This window comes from Chiloscyllium punctatum, chromosome 6, assembly GCF_047496795.1.
Source record: "Chiloscyllium punctatum isolate Juve2018m chromosome 6, sChiPun1.3, whole genome shotgun sequence".
Lineage (NCBI taxonomy): Eukaryota > Metazoa > Chordata > Chondrichthyes > Orectolobiformes > Hemiscylliidae > Chiloscyllium > Chiloscyllium punctatum.
The window spans coordinates 28053312-28071442 of record NC_092744.1 but is presented as its reverse complement, the minus strand read 5'-3'; the positions used below and the strand labels follow the sequence as shown (position 1 = coordinate 28071442).

The window sequence follows — 18131 nt, the reverse complement described above, 5'->3', positions numbered from 1 at the left end:
AGGACTAGTGGAATTTTGGCACTTATTTCAAGGAGATTGGAGGATAGGAGTAAGGAAGCCTTGCTGCAACTGTGCAAGGTACTGGTGAGACCACATCTGGAGTACTGAGAACGGTTTTGGTCACTTTATTTAAGGAAAGGTATGTCATTGGAGGCAATTCAGACAATGTTCACTAGAATGATCTCTGGTATGGAGGGATTGTATTATGAGCAAAACTAATCACTGGAGTTTAGAAGAATGAGAGGTGATCTCATTGAAACATGTAGGATTCCCAAGCGGCTTGACAGAGTAAACACTGAGTAGATGTTTCCCCACATGGGATATTCTAGAACCAGAGGGACATAGTCTCAGAATAAAGGGATGCTAATTTAAGCCTGATTTGAGGAGGAATGTCTTCTCTCATAGGGTTTGGTCTTTGGAAGCCCTTGCCAAAGAGAGATGTAGGGCGAGAGTGCTTGTGTATACTTAAGACTGGGATATATAGATTCTTGATCAGTTGGGGAATCAAAGGTTACAGGGAAAGGACAGGAAAGTGGATGTGAGAAATGTCAGATTAGCCACAATCCCTTGGGCCAAATAGACTTCTTTTGTTCCTATTGCCCATGGTCTTATGGTTCTTGAGAAGGTGCAGAGGAGATTTCACCAGAATAATTCTAGGAAGGTTTAGCAACAATATTGGATTGGCAATACTGGAGTTTTTTTCTTTGGAGCAAAGGAAGCTGACAGAACGTCAGGTTGAAGTGTATGGGATTAGGACACGTTTTGATAAAATAGACAAAGAAAAGCTATTCTCATTGGGGATGATAAATGGATGAGAGGATACAAATTTAAGGTTTTGGTAAGAAATGGAAGATGATTGTGAGGAGAAGCATTACACTAAAATAGGTGGACAACTAAGTTGCAATGAAGCAATAAGAAATGTACAAATGATTGTGGATAGGTTTGGTGAATGAGCCAAAATTTATGAGATGAAGTTCATCATGATGTGAGGTTATCCATTTTGGTCAGAAAAATCAAAAGGCAACTATTCACATAAATTGAGGGAAAGTGGTGGCCCACTGGTATTATCGCTGGACTGTTAATCCAGAGACTCAGATAATGTTCTGGGGACCCAGGTTCGAACCCTGCCACAGCAGGTATTGGAATTTGAATTTTACAAAATAATCTGGAAGTCTAATTTTGACTGATTCCATCGTCAATTTTCGGAAAAACCCATCTGGTTCACTAAAGACCATTAGGTAAGGAAACTGCCATCCTTTCGTGGTTTGGCCTAAATGCGACTCCAGACCCACAGCAATGTGGTTGACTCTTAACTCCCCTCTGGGCAATTAGGAATGGGCAATAAATGCTGGCCTAACCAGTGATGCCCTGATCCCATGAATGAATATAAAAAAGGAAAGAAATGGGCAGTGGGATCTGGGAGTGCTTGTGCATGAGTCGGAGCAAGTTAACCATGCAGGTACAGCAGATGATAAGGAGGGCAAATGGAATTATGGCATTTGTTGCTAAAAGAGTCAAGATGACAAATAAGGAAGTGTCTCATTGGTAAGACCACATCTGGAACGCTCCATACAATTTTGATTCCCTTCTGTGAGGAAGAATGTCATGTCATTGGAGGCAATTCAGATATTAGTTTAAAATCACACAACGCCAGGTTTTTAACTTTATACACCCCAGTCCAACACCGGCCTCTCCAAATCACAGATATTAGTCAGTTTCAGAGGTGAAAGGTTTGTTTTATGAGGAGAGATTGAGCCGTTCAGGCCAATACTCACTTGAATCGGGAAGACGAACATGAGATCTAATTGACATATGTAAGATGCTAAACGAGATTAACAAATTATACTTAAAGTGGATGTTTCAACTCGTAAGATGAACGGTCACAGTTTTAGGTTAAAGGGTCATAGATTTATAACAGAGATGAGGAGAAATTACTTCTCTCAATGGGTCAAAGAATTCCTGGGATTCACGACAAAAGTACTGGAGCATTGAATAAATTTAAGAAGGAGATGGGTTTTTAATTAGTAAAAGGTTAAAGCGTTATGGAGAGTGGGCAGGAAAGTGGACTTGAGGCTCAGATGAGTTCAGCGATTATTGTAATAAATGGCAGTACAGGTTCGAGGGGCTGAATTGCCTACTTCTGCTTCTAGTTCTTATGAACCTTTTCACACACAGCAGAACTCACTGCTTTCAATGGCGCTTGAAGTGGTGTTGATCAACAAATTGGAAAGGAAGTTGAATGGGTGATAGAGCGGGTGAGTTGAACTGACTGGATTACACCACGTACAGCCAGCATGGAGTCGGTAGTTTGAATAGGCTCTTTCTGTGCTGCAGTGGTTTTGACACTCTAACTCTGACTACAAGCCTGCCAGTCTTTGTGAATGAACAGGTGACTGCAGCTCCAGAAACTTGATTTCCTATTTTTGGATTTTTAAGATTAAATCCTAATAGAAACCATACGCTGGGAGATATTTTAATGCTGGATATGTTGAGCGTTTTATTTATGCACCGTTTTGAATCACAGCCCATACAGAACAAGAAAAGAATCCAGTCTATGTAACACAGGTAGTTTCTGTTATGTGCTGGCAATCATACAAGATCATTCTTTGCACCAAAGGTACTAGGTTACTGTGGTTACTGCTTCCCCTCCCTTCTCACTGAGTCTTTCCTTCCTTCTTATTCAGACAGTGTTGAGTATCTCTAGGTTTGGGATACAGATCCGATGGTGTAAAGTGTTATTGTAGACAGTAGACAATAGGTGCAGGAGTAGGCCATTTTGCCCTTCAAGCCAGCACCACCATTCAATATGATCATGGCTGATCATCCTCATCAGTATCCTGTGCCTGCCTTATCCCCATAATCCTTGATTCCACTATCCTTATATCTTTGTTCAAGGGATAACTACAGACAATGTATATAAGGAGCTATGTTATAAAGACATCAGAGCACATAGAACTGAGAACTGTGTAAGGCACCTCATATTTTTCCTTTTTAGTCTATACATTGAAACGGAAGTTAGAAATAAAAAGAGAAATTGCTGAAAAAACTCAGTAGGTCTAGCAGCATCTGTGGAGAAAATGACCATTTCAGGTCCAATGACCCTTCTTCAATTTCTGTTTTTGTTTCTAATTTCTGGTAACTGCAGTTCTTTTTTTTGTTTAATGGAAGTCAGGTATTGCATTATAGCTAAAATACCAGAAGAGTTCTATAAGTTTGAAATAGCAAGTGGTAAGCAATTTTATCTTTGAAAGGCAAGTTACTTTCTGAATCAATGAGATCAATAAATTGAGACAGAGTGATGCCAGGAGTCTTTGAGTTAAGGAAAGACTGCCTGGTGTCAGCCTTTGGATTGGTTATGTTGCAGTTTACTGTACATCTCTAGTGCAGGACAAAGTCAGAAGTCAAACTTCACCTGATGAAGGAGCCGCACTCCGAAAGCTTGCAATTTCAAATAAACTTGTTTGACTATAACCTGGTGACATGTGACTTCTGACCTTGTCCGCCCCACTCCAACAGCAGCACCTCCATATCTAGTGTAAGACAAGCAGAGACACTTAGAGCCTGTGACCTGAAAATGCTCATCTGATGCCACTCACTTGCTCTGAGGGTAAAAAGACAGAGAAACCAAGAAAGCTTGGAAGAAAGTCTTCTAACAAGAGAAGACTTGGGTCCACCTGATCAACCATCAAGATGTCAGACAACTACCAAGACTTGGGTCCACCTAATCAACCATCAAGATGTCATACAGCTACCACCTGGTGCATCAAAGAAAACTGAGAAAGACAGTCAAACACACCATTATGACTTTAACTTTCGTTCACAAGAATTTTCTTCCTTGTCAATACTTTATCCATCCATAATATTTGTGTCCAACCATCTGTGTTTGTGGTTTTATTTGTCAATGAGTGTGTCTGTGTCTGGAATTTTAAGGGGGTATTGTTTGAGTCACATAGTAGACGAATAGGAATGCTTTCTTATCTATGTCCTTTGTTAACATTAACTGTGTTGCAATAAATAGAGTTATTTTCTGAGAACGACAAAATCTGCTTTTGTCCTGAATAGCAGTTAGTTGGGAAATTCATTATCTTGCTGGTCTCCTTAAGAATTTATTCAATTTGGAACTCATGGAAAAGAGGGGCAAGATGATTGGCACAGTCTTCTCAGTTAAGTTGTGAACTCTGTGACTGCAGGATTTTTTTTATTTTTTAAAAAATGTCTTTTTTTTGGGGAATGTGGGATGTGGCATCACTGGCTGGCCAGCACTTATTGCCTGTCCCTGGTTGCCCTTGAGAAGGTGGTGCTGAGCTCCCTCCTCGAACCGCTGTAGTCCACCTGCTGTGGGTAGACTCACAATGCCCTTAGGGATGGAATTCCAGGACTTGGACCCAGCAACAGTGAAGGAGTGGTGATGTATTTCCAAGTTGGGAAGGCAAGTGGCTTGGAGAGGAAGTTGAAGATGGTGGTGTTCCCAAATATCTGCTGCTCTTGTCCTTCTAGATGGAAGTGGTCATGGGTTTGGAAGGAGCTGTCTGAGGATCTTCTGCAGTGAATTTCTGCAGTGCGTCTTTTAGGTAGTACACACTATTGCTACTAAATGTCAGTGGTGGAGGGAATGGATTCTTATGGATGCAGTGCCAATCAAGCGGGCTGCTTTGTCCTGGATGGTGTCAAGGTTCTTGGAGTGTTCTTAGGGCTACATTCATCCAGGCAAGTGGGGAGTATTCCATCAGACACTTGACTTGTGCCTTGTGAACGGTGGACAGACTTTGGGGAGTCAGGAGGTGAGTCACTCACTGCAATATTCCTAGCCTCTGACCTACTTTTGTAGCCACTGCATTCATGTGGTGAATCCAGTTGAGTTTCTAGTCAATGATAACTCCCAGGATGTTGATAGTGGGAAATTCAGTGATGGTAACACTATTGAATGTCAATGGGCAGTGGTTAGATTGCCTCTTATTGGTGATGGTCATAGCCTAGCATTTGTGTGGCACGAATGTTACTTGCCACTTTTCAGCCCAGGTCTGGATATTGTTCAAATCTTATTGCATTTGGATACAGACTGCTTCAGTATCTGAGGAGTCACAAATTGTGCCTAATGTTGTGAATCATCCTCAAACATCGCCAGTTCTGACATTATGATGGAGGGAAGGTCATTGATGAAGCAACTGAAGATGGTTGGACCTAAGTCACTACCTTGACGAATTCCTGAGAAATGTCCTGGAGCTGAGATGACTGATCTCCGACATCCATGACCATCTTCCTTTGTGTCAGGTATGACTCTAACCAGCGGAGTGTTTGCCCCCTGATACTTGTTTCCAGTTTTGCTAGACCTCGTTGATGCCACACTTGATTGAATGTAGCCTTGACATCAAGAGCTGTCACACTCACCTCATCTCTGGAGTACAGTTCTTTTGTCCATGTTTGAACCAATGCTTAATGAGGTCATGAGCTGTGTGGCCCTGGTGGAACCCAAATTGGGTGTTTCTGAGCAGGTTATTGCTGAGCAGGTGCTGCTTGATAGCACTGGCGATGACATCTCCCATCATTTTACTGATGATCCAGTGGTGTTCTCTCTTATCTTCCTTGATATGCTCAATAAAGTTTGGTAATGTTCACTCATCTGATTGTAGACCTGATCTAACAACACAGCTTCACTCTAAAAGTGAACACTGTGCAAAATGCAACCCAAAATACCAACAAATCACGTACAAAAATTATTCATGAATGGAATTGACCATTGAGAGGAATCATTCTAGTAAGTAGAAAATGGTGATTGCACCCCATCCAGTGACAGGCTGGGGATCTCCTGTGGTGGCTGCTGATAGGCTTCCTCATGAGCCTACCAACAGACAACTTGGGAGAAAAGTAACTTGTTATTAAAGATCCAGCAAGCAGTTAGCAAATCTAATGCTTGTATTGGAGACGTCTCTGTGCAAACATTGTGCCAGGGTTGAAGTCTACAGGATAACGAGGATGTTGGTGCTGGGATGTTGGGCAAGATCTCAATGTGGGGGGTCTGGGTTGCTGGATCTAGGAGTTCTGTATGCTGCTGCTTGTGTCGGTTTAGGCACCGGAGGAGTACAATGGCTGGGGAAGGGTGGTGGCAGCAGGAGTGTTGCAAAAGCATGGGCAGGAGGACAGATATTGCAAGAGCAGTGAGAGGAAACTGAGGCTGCAATGTATACGGGAGATTGTGAAATTCTTTGATAGGGATATGGCCAAAGATAGAGATTGCAAAAAGTGAGGCGGGGGGGGGTGGTTAGAGAGAGGCTGCAACTTGTCAATGCAGAAACGCTGAGCCACCTGGGATCCAAGAAAACTTTAAATCATTAAGGTAATGAATTCCTTGTAAATTAATGTGGCATCTGTAGTTTAGAGCCATGTAAGTTTCGGAACTACTTTTCTTAGAAAACATAGAGAATCCTACTGCACTGAACACTGAATTGTTAATTAAGTTTGAAATTGAGATCTGTGATGCAGGAAATGAGTTGTCACTGCTTGGATAAAATGTCCCAATAATGTATATGCACAATGTGTGTTTACGGTAATTACTTTTCATTTGTTGAAAAATGTATCAGTTATTTTAAATGAAACCTGGAAACTTAAGTTCTGAATAAGGATCATTGGATTTGAAATGTTAACTCTGCTTTCTCTCATCAGATTCTGCCAGACCTAATGAGTTCCTCCAGCAATTTTTCTTTTTGATTCAGAGTTCCAGCATCTGCTGTTCTTTGTTTCAATGTTAGTTTATGTCAGTTATTTTTTGGTAATTTATGTACATTAGTGTCTAAAAAATGTTTCAGTTCAAACCAGGCAGGGTCATTCTGATTTCTCGGAGTAGTGCCATGACCAATTAACTAGCAAATGTTTGTCACCTATGTTAGTGGGTTGAGGAAATAATTATTGTTTTGTGCTCTGTTTTTAACATACTGTCTCATAAACCAGTTGAATTTCAGGTGACAAATGTTTGAATTTCCTTGTTTTGCCTACAGGTGAATTCCCTCCACCTCCACCACCTGTAGAAGGTTTGAGTCCGATGTCAACATTCCCTGGTGGATTTCCACCTCCACCAACCTCACTTCCTGATCAGTATGAAACCAGTGCAAGTTTAAACGTACAGGTGAGCAGATTACAGCCTACTTCTGAGAATAACATGAGTTTGAGTTTATTTGATACTTTGATCCTTGTCCTGAAATGCTTCAGTGGAGTGGTGTCAAATTAAAGTTGTTACATGAGATATTAAGATACATGACCAAACACTTGGTCATAGAAGTAGTTTTATTGAGAATGGCGAAGCATAACAAGTGAATTCCAGAGCTAAGATAATATATTTCAGCATCACTTTCAACCACAAAACCTGCTCCTCTGAAGTGCCTTTAGCAGTTCCTCCTAGAGCTTTTTGGAACTGATTTGTTCGGAATGTAAGCTGTGAGGAGGATACAGACAGACTATAAAGAAATATTGACAGGCTAAACAAATGGACAACAAGGTGGTAGTTAGAATACAATGTGGGGAGAGGTAAGGTTATTCACTTTCTTAATACGCATGGAAAATTAGAACATTTTGTAAAAGGCATTGTAATTGTGAATGTTGATGTTCAGAGTGGATTGATTGTAGATGCATAAGGAACACAGAAAGTCAGCATCCAGGGAGAGGAAGGAATTAGAAAGGCAAATGGCGTGTGGATTGGAGTACAGGAGGAAAGGGATCTTCCTACAATTGTGTCAGGTTTTTGTGTGATCACAGCTGGAGTACTGTGAACAGTTTCCATCTTCTTATTTAAGGAAGGAGGCAGTACAGTAAAGGTCCACTCGACTGGCCCCTGATGTGAGGGGCTGAGACAATTGGTTTGACATTCTTCGGACTTTGGAATAATGCCAGACACTCTCATTGAGGGAAAGCTTCTTCAGGGAAAGCACTGAAAGATTATTTCCCCCTGGCTGGGAAATTTTAAACAAGGAGCTGCAGACTCAGGATAAAGGGGAGATCACTTAGGGCTGAAATGGGGCAACATTTGGTCATTCAAAGGACTGTGAATCCCTGTAATTAACTGCCCCAAAGGGCCTCTATGGATCGTTGCCTTGATGTGTGGAGAGGATTGCATGCTCCAGCAATACCTTGAGCAATGCCGTTCCGAGCTTTCACTTATGGTTAAGACCTTTATGACAGTAAGATCAGGAACTATGGGGCAAATACAATGTCACGCTAAAAGTCCTGAATGGCAGAAGAGGCAATGGAAGGATGATTGTGCGTCTCACTGGTTGTGAGGGTGTCAGGAGGCTGTAGACAATGTTTTCCCAATCTTGTGGCTTGACATGTTACTGAAATCTAACCTCCAACCCATCAAGATCATGTGGACATTGACATACTCCAAAGATCTCACATTGAATGCAGTCACACGCAGCCATTTACCAGGGTCCATTTGCAAGTCCTATTATGTCAAGAGAATTGCAGGCAGGGTCAGGGCTGTGAACCTGGCGGTCACTCATCTGTAAAAGGTGACGGTAACAAAAAGATAGTTTGGAAATCCGTGATGAGACTGTCGGCATTGGTACTGAGCCTTCTGGATCCTCTTTACTCACTCCAAAGGGAGAAGGGCCTATAAAAGATGTGCTCCCAATACACTGTGCCGCATGGACCCACACTCTGGGGGAACATCATCTTGGCCTTGGCAGAAACCCAAGGACCTGAGGAGGTGACATCCTCAGTTTGAGGGGATAACAGATTATGGTTTGTGCACAATTTGTTTGAGATAATTTCTGGTAGATGTATCCTGAGAATGGCCCTAAAACCATAAGAAATAGGAACAGGGTTAGGTGTTCAACCCCTCAAGCCTGTTCTGCTATTCAATCATATCATGGCTGATCCAACATTCCACTTTCGAGTCCTTTCTTCATAACCTTGATTCCCTACTGATCAAGTGTCTATCTATCTCAGCGTTAAATATATGCAAGGACTCTGCCCCTATAGTTCTCTATGGCAAGGAGTTCCAAAGACTCACAACCGCTGAAAGAAGAAATTGTTCTTCATCTCAGTCTTATTTTGAGACAATGCCCTCTGGTGCTAGACTCTCCCATGAGGGAAACATCATCTCAGCATTTATCCTGTCAAGCCCCTTAAGAACCCTACATATTTCAATGCAATCATCTCTCATTCTTCAAAACTCTAGTGAGAAGAGACCCATTCTGTTTAGCCTGTACTCATATAACAGTCCCTCCATGCCATGGTCAGCACTTCGTCACAGTGATAGGGACCCTGTTCAATTCCAACCTCAGGCTGTGTGGAGTTTGCAAATTCACCCCATGTCTGCATGGGTTTCCTTCAGGTGCTCCGCTTTCCTCCCACAGTCCAAAGATTTGCAGGTTAGGTGGATTAGCCATGCTAAATGGCCCATAGTGTCCAGGGATGTGCAGGCTAAATGGATTAGCCATGGAAAAATGCTGGGTTATAGGGATAGGATAGGGGAGTGTAAACTGTTTGTATCCCTGTCAAAACCTCTTTTTCCACCTATTTTTGTGTTGTCTGAAAAATTGGCTACAGTACATGTGCTGTTAGATTAATTTAACTTCTGACTGCTGACTATCATGAGTTAAAGGAGATATTTGATCTTTCACTTTATGTCCTTTACAAACCAATCTGTAAAAAAACTGTCATAATTTAGGTTCTAACATGATCTGGAATTGATTTTTAGAAGATGTTTCAAAGAAACCAAATGCAACTGGAGATTTAAGTGTATGAATTCTGAATTCTCATTTTGAAAAACTTAAATCCCAAATTTGGATTTGCAGACCTCGCTAAATTGCTTCCACATGTTTATGTTGTTACTCTTATGTTCAAAAGACCTGAAGTTGTTCTTAGCTCATTTGCATTCCTACACTGTTAAATTTGAATGGACAGATCACATTAATTTTGATCAGCTCATTCTGTTTGTAAATAAAGTTTGTCTTCTTTCATCTGCCTTTCCATTTCAGTCTCAATTACAGTTTCAATTTCATGGCCAAAAGAAAGATGCTTAACAACTAAGAATATTGGAACATTCATGGACAATGTCAGCAGAGAGTGTTTGGAAAGAAGAATTCACAGTCCTATTAAGTGAGCTATCAACACTCCAAATTGAGACTGTCATACTAGGGAGAGGGAATTGCAGGCGAGACAGTGAAAGAGGGAGGTCTGAGATGCAGACTGGTCCTGGAACCAGCATTCCAATGGTAGGTGCTGCCATGCTGAACAATGCAGCATTGCAGTGCGGAACCATCCTGCAGGTAGGTCAGAGATGGGCCATAACGATGCAGTGAGGCCGATACTCGTCAGACGACAATGTTGATGGATGTAGGGTGTGTGCTGTCACTGCTTTTGGAGCATGCTCTGTGTTGTTGGTGACTGGTGTCCAAGACAGATGTCCAGAGGAGCAAGTGGTAAGCTTGCTTTCACTGCCTTGTCAGATATTCTTGGCAACTCATTTTGATCAGGCAGATGGGAGAATGGGAGCCTGAATATTAGAGAGATGACATTCTGTAGTAGGAAAGGTGATACTGAGTGATAATCCTCATTAATAGGTCTCTTGTTGCCCACTAATGAAAACCTTGTCTCGATATTGGACTTTGTTAGAAAATGCAGCTTGGTGTTGAGAAAGGCCTTACTCAACATATCACATGATTCTCTCAAATTTCTCACCACGGCCAAAGTTGTTCAAGGCCAAAGAAGATTCTGTACACAGTGTGACTTGTGCCCTTCCAGAGGAACCTCTGACAACCTTGTTACTGTCAGAAAGATTGCAGAGAATGTTGAGAACAATATCAGAAATTTTTCATTTCATTTATCAACCTGATCAAAGCATCTGAATCAGTAAATTGCAAGGTTCCATGAATTGTGCTTTGTTTGGCAGATGGAGTTTAATTTAGATAAATGTGAGTTGTTGCATTTTGGTAAGGCAAATCAGGGCAGGACTTATACAGCTAATGGTAAGGCCCTGGGGAGTGTTGCTGAATAAAAAGACCGAGGGATGCAGCTTCATAGTTCCTTGAAAGTGGAGTCGTAGTTAGGTAGGGTGGTGAAGCAAGTGTTTGGCACGTTTGCCTTCATTGGTCAGAACATTGAGTATAGGACTTGAAATGTCATGTTGCAGCTGTACAGAACATTGGTGAGGCCACTTTTAGAATACTGTGTTCAATTCTGGTTTCCCTGCGTTAGAAAAGATATTGTGAAACTTGAAAGGGTTCAGAAAAGATTTACAAGAATGTTTCAGGATTGGAGGGTTTGAGCTTTTGGGTGAAGTTGAATAGGCCAGGACCTTTTTCCCTGGAGCATAGAGGTTTGTAAAATCGTGAGGGGCATGGATAGGATGAATAGCCGGTCTTTTTCCCAGGGTAGGGGAGTCCAGAACTAGAAGACATATGTTTAAGGTGAGAGGGGAAAGATTCAAAAGGGACCTGAGAGCAACTTTTTCATGCAGAAAGTGATGGTGGAGGCTGGTACTATATAACATTTAAAAGGCATCTGTATGGGGTATGAATAGGAAGGGTTTAGTGGGATACGGGCCAAATGCTGGCAAAAATGGACTAGATCAGTTTAGGATATCTGGTTGGCATGGACAAGTTGGACCGCAGAGTCTGTTTCCACAGTGTATAACTCTGTGTTTGGATATCTAAGAAACTTCATCACTATCCTACAATGGTTAGCCTTATAGAGCTTTACAAAATCATGAGGGGCATGGATAGGATAAATAGGCATAAACAAACACTTAGATCTAGATGCCATCTTTCAACCCCTCAGAAAACGAACAGGAAATGACATCACCACAAACCCCAGGAACCCCATCCAGGAGAAAGATAGAAATAGAAAGCAGGAGACAATAGCTCTTCACTTGGAGGTTGCCACTGATGATGTTACCTAGCCAGGTAATGAAACGTCTGGATATCAAACCTACAGCTCAGTGAGCAAACCTACACCCTAAATCTCAACCTGAGCTACAAACCTTCACAAACCTTGCAAATAGGCAAAGTCTTTTCCCTGTGGTAGGGAGTCCAGAACTAGAGGGCATAGGTTAAGAGTGAGAGGGGAAAGATATAAAAAGAGACTATGGGGCAACTTTTTCACGCAGAGGGTGGTACGTGTATGGAATGAGCTGCCAGAGGAAGTGGTGGAGGCTGATACAATTGCAACATTTAAGAGGCATTTGGATGGGTATATGAATAGGAAGGGATATGGGCCGAGTGTTGGTAGATGGGACTAGATTGGGTTGGGATATCTGATCGGCATGGATGGGTTGGACCGATGGGTCTGTTTCCATGCTATACATCTCCATGACTCTATGACTCTAAGTGTGAGTGTGAGAGTATGCAGACTGGTGTCAAGCCAGTGCTGTATGTAGCCCCTGTACTATCAATAATTTCCCTTACAGTTCATTTACCATTTCAAAGATTAGTGCCCTCTGATGATCAGTATGAAATACCAAGTCAATGGAAAATACTTGAACTTCAGTTGCCTCTGAGCCAAAATGTAATTTATCGCTGTAGACATTCATGCACTGCCGATTATGGATGATTTCACATTTATCACAAATTTCACAAACTCTTTAGCATCTTTTCATGCCTTGTGATATGTCCCACCCATATGCCCAAATACTATGGATCAGCAAACAGTCTGACAACCCAATGGTGGAAATCTATAACTCTGAGTAGATCTCATTCTCCAATCAAAGAAAAGCTGATGGCAACCAGAGTATTGTGAATCTTCCACCACAGAGGATTATGGATACTCCATCATTGGACATATTCATGGCAGGGAGTCCAGGGAAATGAGAAGAGGGATAGGAAGTGAAATTCAAACCCAAGATCAGCATGGTTATGTTGAAAGAGAAAATATGCTTGGGGCTGAATGGTCGACACTTGCTCCTTTCTCTTCTGTTGTTGTCTTACTTCAGCAGGAGAATTTTGTTTTTGTTATTGTGTTAGTTTGAGGAGGCATTCCTGTGTCATGCTGGAGAGATTCAAAATTGAACCGAAAGCTTTCTTTGTATGACAGAGCCATAGAGTCATACAACACAGAAACCAACCCTTCAGTCCAACTCTTCCGTGTTGACCAAGTTTCCCAAAACTAAACTAATCCCACTTGCCAATATCCCTCTAAACTTTTCCTTTTCATGGACCTATCCAAATGTCTTTTAAATGTAACGGTATCTACATCGATCACTTCCTCTGGTAGTTCATTCTACATATGAACCATCCTCTGGGTGAAAAGGTTGCCCCTCAGATCCCTTTTAAAACTTTCTCCTCTGACCTCATGTTTTGAACTCCCCCACTCCAGGGAAAAGACCTTTGATATTCAACTTTGTCTGTGCCCCTCATAATTTTTTAAGTTTCTATAAAGTCACCCCTCAACCTCCTACACTGCAATGAAAAAGTCACAGCCTTTCCAGTTTCTGTTTATAACGCAAGCCTCCAGTTCCAGCAACATCCTGGTAAATGTTTTCTGAACCCTCTCCAATTTAATAATACCCTTCCTGTAGCATTGCAACCAGAACTAGATACAGTAATCCAAAAGTAGCCTCATCAGCCTCCTATAATCAATGGTCTGAGTAATAAAGGCAAGTGTTCTGAACGCCTTCTTAACCTATCTACCTGTGACAAACTTTTAAAGAACTATGTTTCTGAACCCCAAGGTCTCTCTGTTTGCCAACACACCTCAGCGCCATAGCATTATCTGTAAAAGTTCTGCCCACGTTTGTTTTACCAAAATGTAAATACCTTATCTAAATTGAACTCCATGGGCCACTCCTTAGCCTACTGGGCCAATTGAGCAAGATCCCTTTGTAAACTTCGATAACCTTCTGCATTGCCCACTATTCCAGTAATCTTGATGTCATCTGTGTTTTTCTGAAGGCATCAGATTGTCAGTTGATTGCAGGAGGTGGGACTGTTACAACATGGTGTTTCACATTAGAGTGGTTTGAATTGGTGTTTCTCATTGAGAGTGGTCAGAAAGAATTTATCATTTCAAGGTCATGTAGGGTTTCTTCTTACAAAATTCAACTTGCACGTTGTCTATGAAAATGAATCAGATATTCCAGTGGGTTCGCAGACCGAACTTTTACCTCTGACCCCGATAGGATGGAAAAGCTCTCCATCTCCGAACAGCAGGCTTCCGATGATGTGGATTTGCCTGCGCTTCATTCCTAGTGGGGTTGGTCTGCAGCAGAAATCTGCCACAGTTTTAAGGTTAAGTTTAGCAATCCCATTCAGGAAGATCCAGATGCCGGCTGGCTGGTTTGGGGATGAATCATGTCACATGGTTACAGTCATGGGCACCTTCTTCCCTTCTGCAAACACTTCAGGTTTTTCAGTGAAATCAAACTCCTCCTGAAACCTGAAGGATGTGACATCAGAACAAAAAACAGCCTCAGATCCTCCTACTGGGATATTCCATTGGGATTCTAAACCCTTCGTTCTTGATGGTTTACCTTGCCCTAGACCCTCACTTCAAATCAAGCAATGATTTTAATATCTTTTCCAAATCAATCTATTCAGAGATGTTATGACACAACTCTGAAGCAAGTGGGACTTCAATCCAGGTTTCCTGGCTCAACTGATGATTAAAAAGGATTTCTAGGATATTGGTTTCAGCTGGAGAGCAGCATGTGGAGAGTTCACAAGCCTAGGAATGCAAAGGTCTGGAGACTAACTTTTCTGAAAGTTTAGGGAGAGGTGGAAAGGATAAAGAGAGAGAGAGCAGGCTGGTGTGATCTTGGCTTGAAATTGCTGAAGCTTTTGGTAGATTCACTTTGCTTCCTCAAAAGTGAAATGGTAGAAAAGAGCCGTGGTGGTTGGCACAAGCCCAATAATATAGTTCCCCCTCCCATACTGGGATACAGCTCATTTCAGACAAACACTATTTCAGCTTGAGAAGAGCAAAATAATAAATTGAAACCTTTGGGTTTGCCAAGTTATAAAAATCTTGGATGTGCAAAGGGTCTGTTTGTTTTGGCATTTCAAAGGTAATATGGCCGGTAATAATTTGAAGAGTGGTATTTTCACTGCTCTGTTTGCACACCTGGCCTCTCTTTGTGAATGTTTCCTGAATTCTCCTGACCCTTTCATAACACAATACAGCTCAAAAAATAGGACGTCTTTCCTGTGCAGACTCTCTGATTCAATTATCCAATTATTTTCACTCATACCTCTACATTTTAATAATAACTTATATTTATGTTGTACTTTTGACAAAATGAAACATTTCATTGGTCTGTACAGGAGCGTTATTTTTTTTTAAATGACACTGAGCCACATCACTCACTGAAAACCTGTTCAAAGAGGCAGATTTCAACTAGTGCCTTAAGCCTGTGTCTTCTAGTCACTGCCTCCTCTGTCACTGGTGCAATTTCTCCCACTCCACTCCTTCAAAATTCTTCGTTGTTTTGAAAATTTCAAATCTCTTCTTCATCTTTTCTGCTTTAAGCAGAATGTGGGATTTTGTTTCGCATTCTGGTTCTGTTATGAGACCTGTGATTCACACATCTGGAGTGATGTTCTGGAGATATAAACATCCAATCTATCACCACAACTGGAGAATTTAAATTCAATTTATCCAATGAATTCTGAATAAAAAGCTAACTGTGATTCAATGGATGAAATTCTTGTCTCTGGGTCAGAACATTCTGGATTCAAATCCCAATCCAGGACTTGGATGCCAACGATCCAGGTTTAACAATTCAGTACAATTACAATACTGAGAGAGTGCTATTCTTCCAGGATTGCCATTTTTTGTGGGATTTGCTAAACTAAGAACATGGCTGTTCCCTTAGGAAGACATAAAAGGTCCTGTGATACTGTTTTGAAGAGAAACAGGAATGTGGCTGACAGTGTCCTAATGGGTTGATTTGCAGAGCAGAGTGGTGCTAACAGCATGGGTTCAGTAGTCACACTGGCTGAGGGTTAGACTGAGCAACAGTAAATGACCAGTGATATCTTTCCAAGTCAAGATGGTGAGTGGCTTGGAGGGGAATTTGTAGGTGATGATCTTCCTGAACATCAGCCACCCTTGTCCTTCCTGGTGGTAGAGATCACAGGCAACATTCCCTCTATTTTTTCTTTAACTGGATGAACCATGGGGCAGCGACTTGTAAGTCATCTTCTAGATAGTACATACTGCTGCTATTGGTGAATTGGTTGCCAATCAAATAGGCTACTTTTTCCCGGATGGTGTCAAACTTCTGAAGTGTTATTGGAGCTGCACCTGTCCAGGCAAATGGGACTGTTCCACCCTATTCCTGACTTGAGCCTTTTTTTGGGGGGGTGAGAGGGGTGGGGGGAGGTGGGGTGGGGGAGTCATGTGTTAAGTTGTTGAACACGGTGCTCCCAGCCTCTGATTGCTGCTGAAGCAGATTTAAAGAGCCAAGAGGCTCCAAAGTCTGATGTCTCTATGTTACTTTTTCATCAGCTGCGCCAACTACAGATTATTCTGAAACCCCATCAGATTCAATATTCTTAAATGAAGGAAACTTCCACCTTCAGTCAGTTGGGCTTATATTTGACATCAAAGTCACAAAAAGTGATTGTTTAACTCACTGGGCGGAATGGACAAGATGGGCCAAAAAACCTGTTTCCATGATGTCTGAGAGGATGGCTGAGTCAGAAACCTCTAAGCTGTATTTAGATACTCACTTGCAGTGTGGGCCAAGAGCTGGAAAACTTCATTAGTGTAGTCAGATCACTCTTGACCAGGGCAGACACATGGTCTGAATTATTTTCTTCTCTGCTGTATAAGATCTATGAATCGAAGAGTGTGGCATTGGAAAAGCACAGCAGGTCAGGCAGCATCCAAGGAGCAGGAGAGTCAGCATTTCGGACATTCGATTCTCCTGCACCTGGGATGCTGCCTGACCTTCTGTACTTTTCCAGCACCGCACTCTTCGACTCTGATCTCCAGCATCTGCAGTCCTCACATTCTCCCTCTATAGATCTGAGCCTATCACAAGAAAGAATAAGAAAACAATGAACTAAGCCAGCTACTCTGCACTTTGCATTTATTTTCTCTGCCCAGAATGTGACCATATAATTCCAGCTGAGGCTAAGCCAGTGTTTTACAGAGTTTCAGCATAACTTCCTTTTATTTGTACTCCATTCTCTACTATTCATGCCAAGGATCCCATATGCTTTTTTTTAGCAGTCTTTATTTTCTGTGCCTGCAAAGTAAAGAAAGCTGCATTTGATGGTCTTCAATCTAAAGCAGACCACCCTGCGTCAGAAACAAAAACAAAAAGTACTGAAAAAACTCAACAGTCTGACAGCATCTGTGGAGAGAAAGCAGAGTTAATGTTTTGGGTCCAGTGTCCCTTCTTCAGAACTTGAGTCATAATCTTATGCCATATTATGTTTCCGGTTTGTAAGTCAGGAAGTGCAGTGTTGCAACATGGAGACATGGGTTTGTACAACATAGAAATAGACCCTTTGGTCCAACTCATCCATGCCCCACCAGATGTCCTAATCTAGAACTATTTGCCAGCACCCAGCACATATCCATCCAAAGACTTCCTGTTCATATATCCATTCAGCTGCTTTTTAAATGTTGGAATTTTACTAGCCTTCACCACTTCCTCTGGTAGCTCATTCCATACAAGCACCACCCACTGTGTGGAAAAGTTGTTCCTTAGGTCCCTTTTACATCTTTCCCCTCTCACCCTAAGCCTATAGTTTTAGACTCCCCCACCCTGGGAAAAAGACCTTGGCTATTCACCCTATCCATGTCCCTCATAATTTTATAACCATCTATAAAGTAACCCCTCAGCATCTGTTACTTCTGGGAAAATAGCTCCAACCCATTCAGCCACTCCCTATAGTTCAAACTCTCCAACCCCAGCAACATCCTTGTAAGTCTTTTCTGTACCTTTTGAAATTTCACAACATCCTTCCTGAATCGGGGAGACCAGAATTAAACACAGTATTCCAAAACTGGCCTAACCAATGTCCTGTTCAGCTGCAACATGAAATCCCAACTCTTCTACTTAATGCACAGTCCAATAAGGGTAAGTGTACCAAATACCATCTTCACTACCCTTTCTATGTGACTCCTCCTTCAAGGAAATGTGAATCTGCACCCCAAGGTCTCTTTGTTTGACAACACACCCCAGGACCCCA

General features: G+C 41.9%; 1 protein-coding gene across 8 annotated transcripts in view; it reads left to right on the top strand.

The window, feature by feature from the left end:
* The window catches only part of lpp (LIM domain containing preferred translocation partner in lipoma), a 389509-nt gene that overhangs the window by 215223 nt on the left and 156155 nt on the right, over positions 1 to 18131 (top strand). For all 8 annotated transcript variants that reach the window (XM_072572197.1, XM_072572192.1, XM_072572195.1 and 5 more), the window contains one exon: positions 6993 to 7120. In XM_072572197.1, the coding sequence (XP_072428298.1) occupies positions 6993 to 7120 (128 nt within the window). The remainder of the gene's footprint in view (positions 1 to 6992; positions 7121 to 18131) is intronic.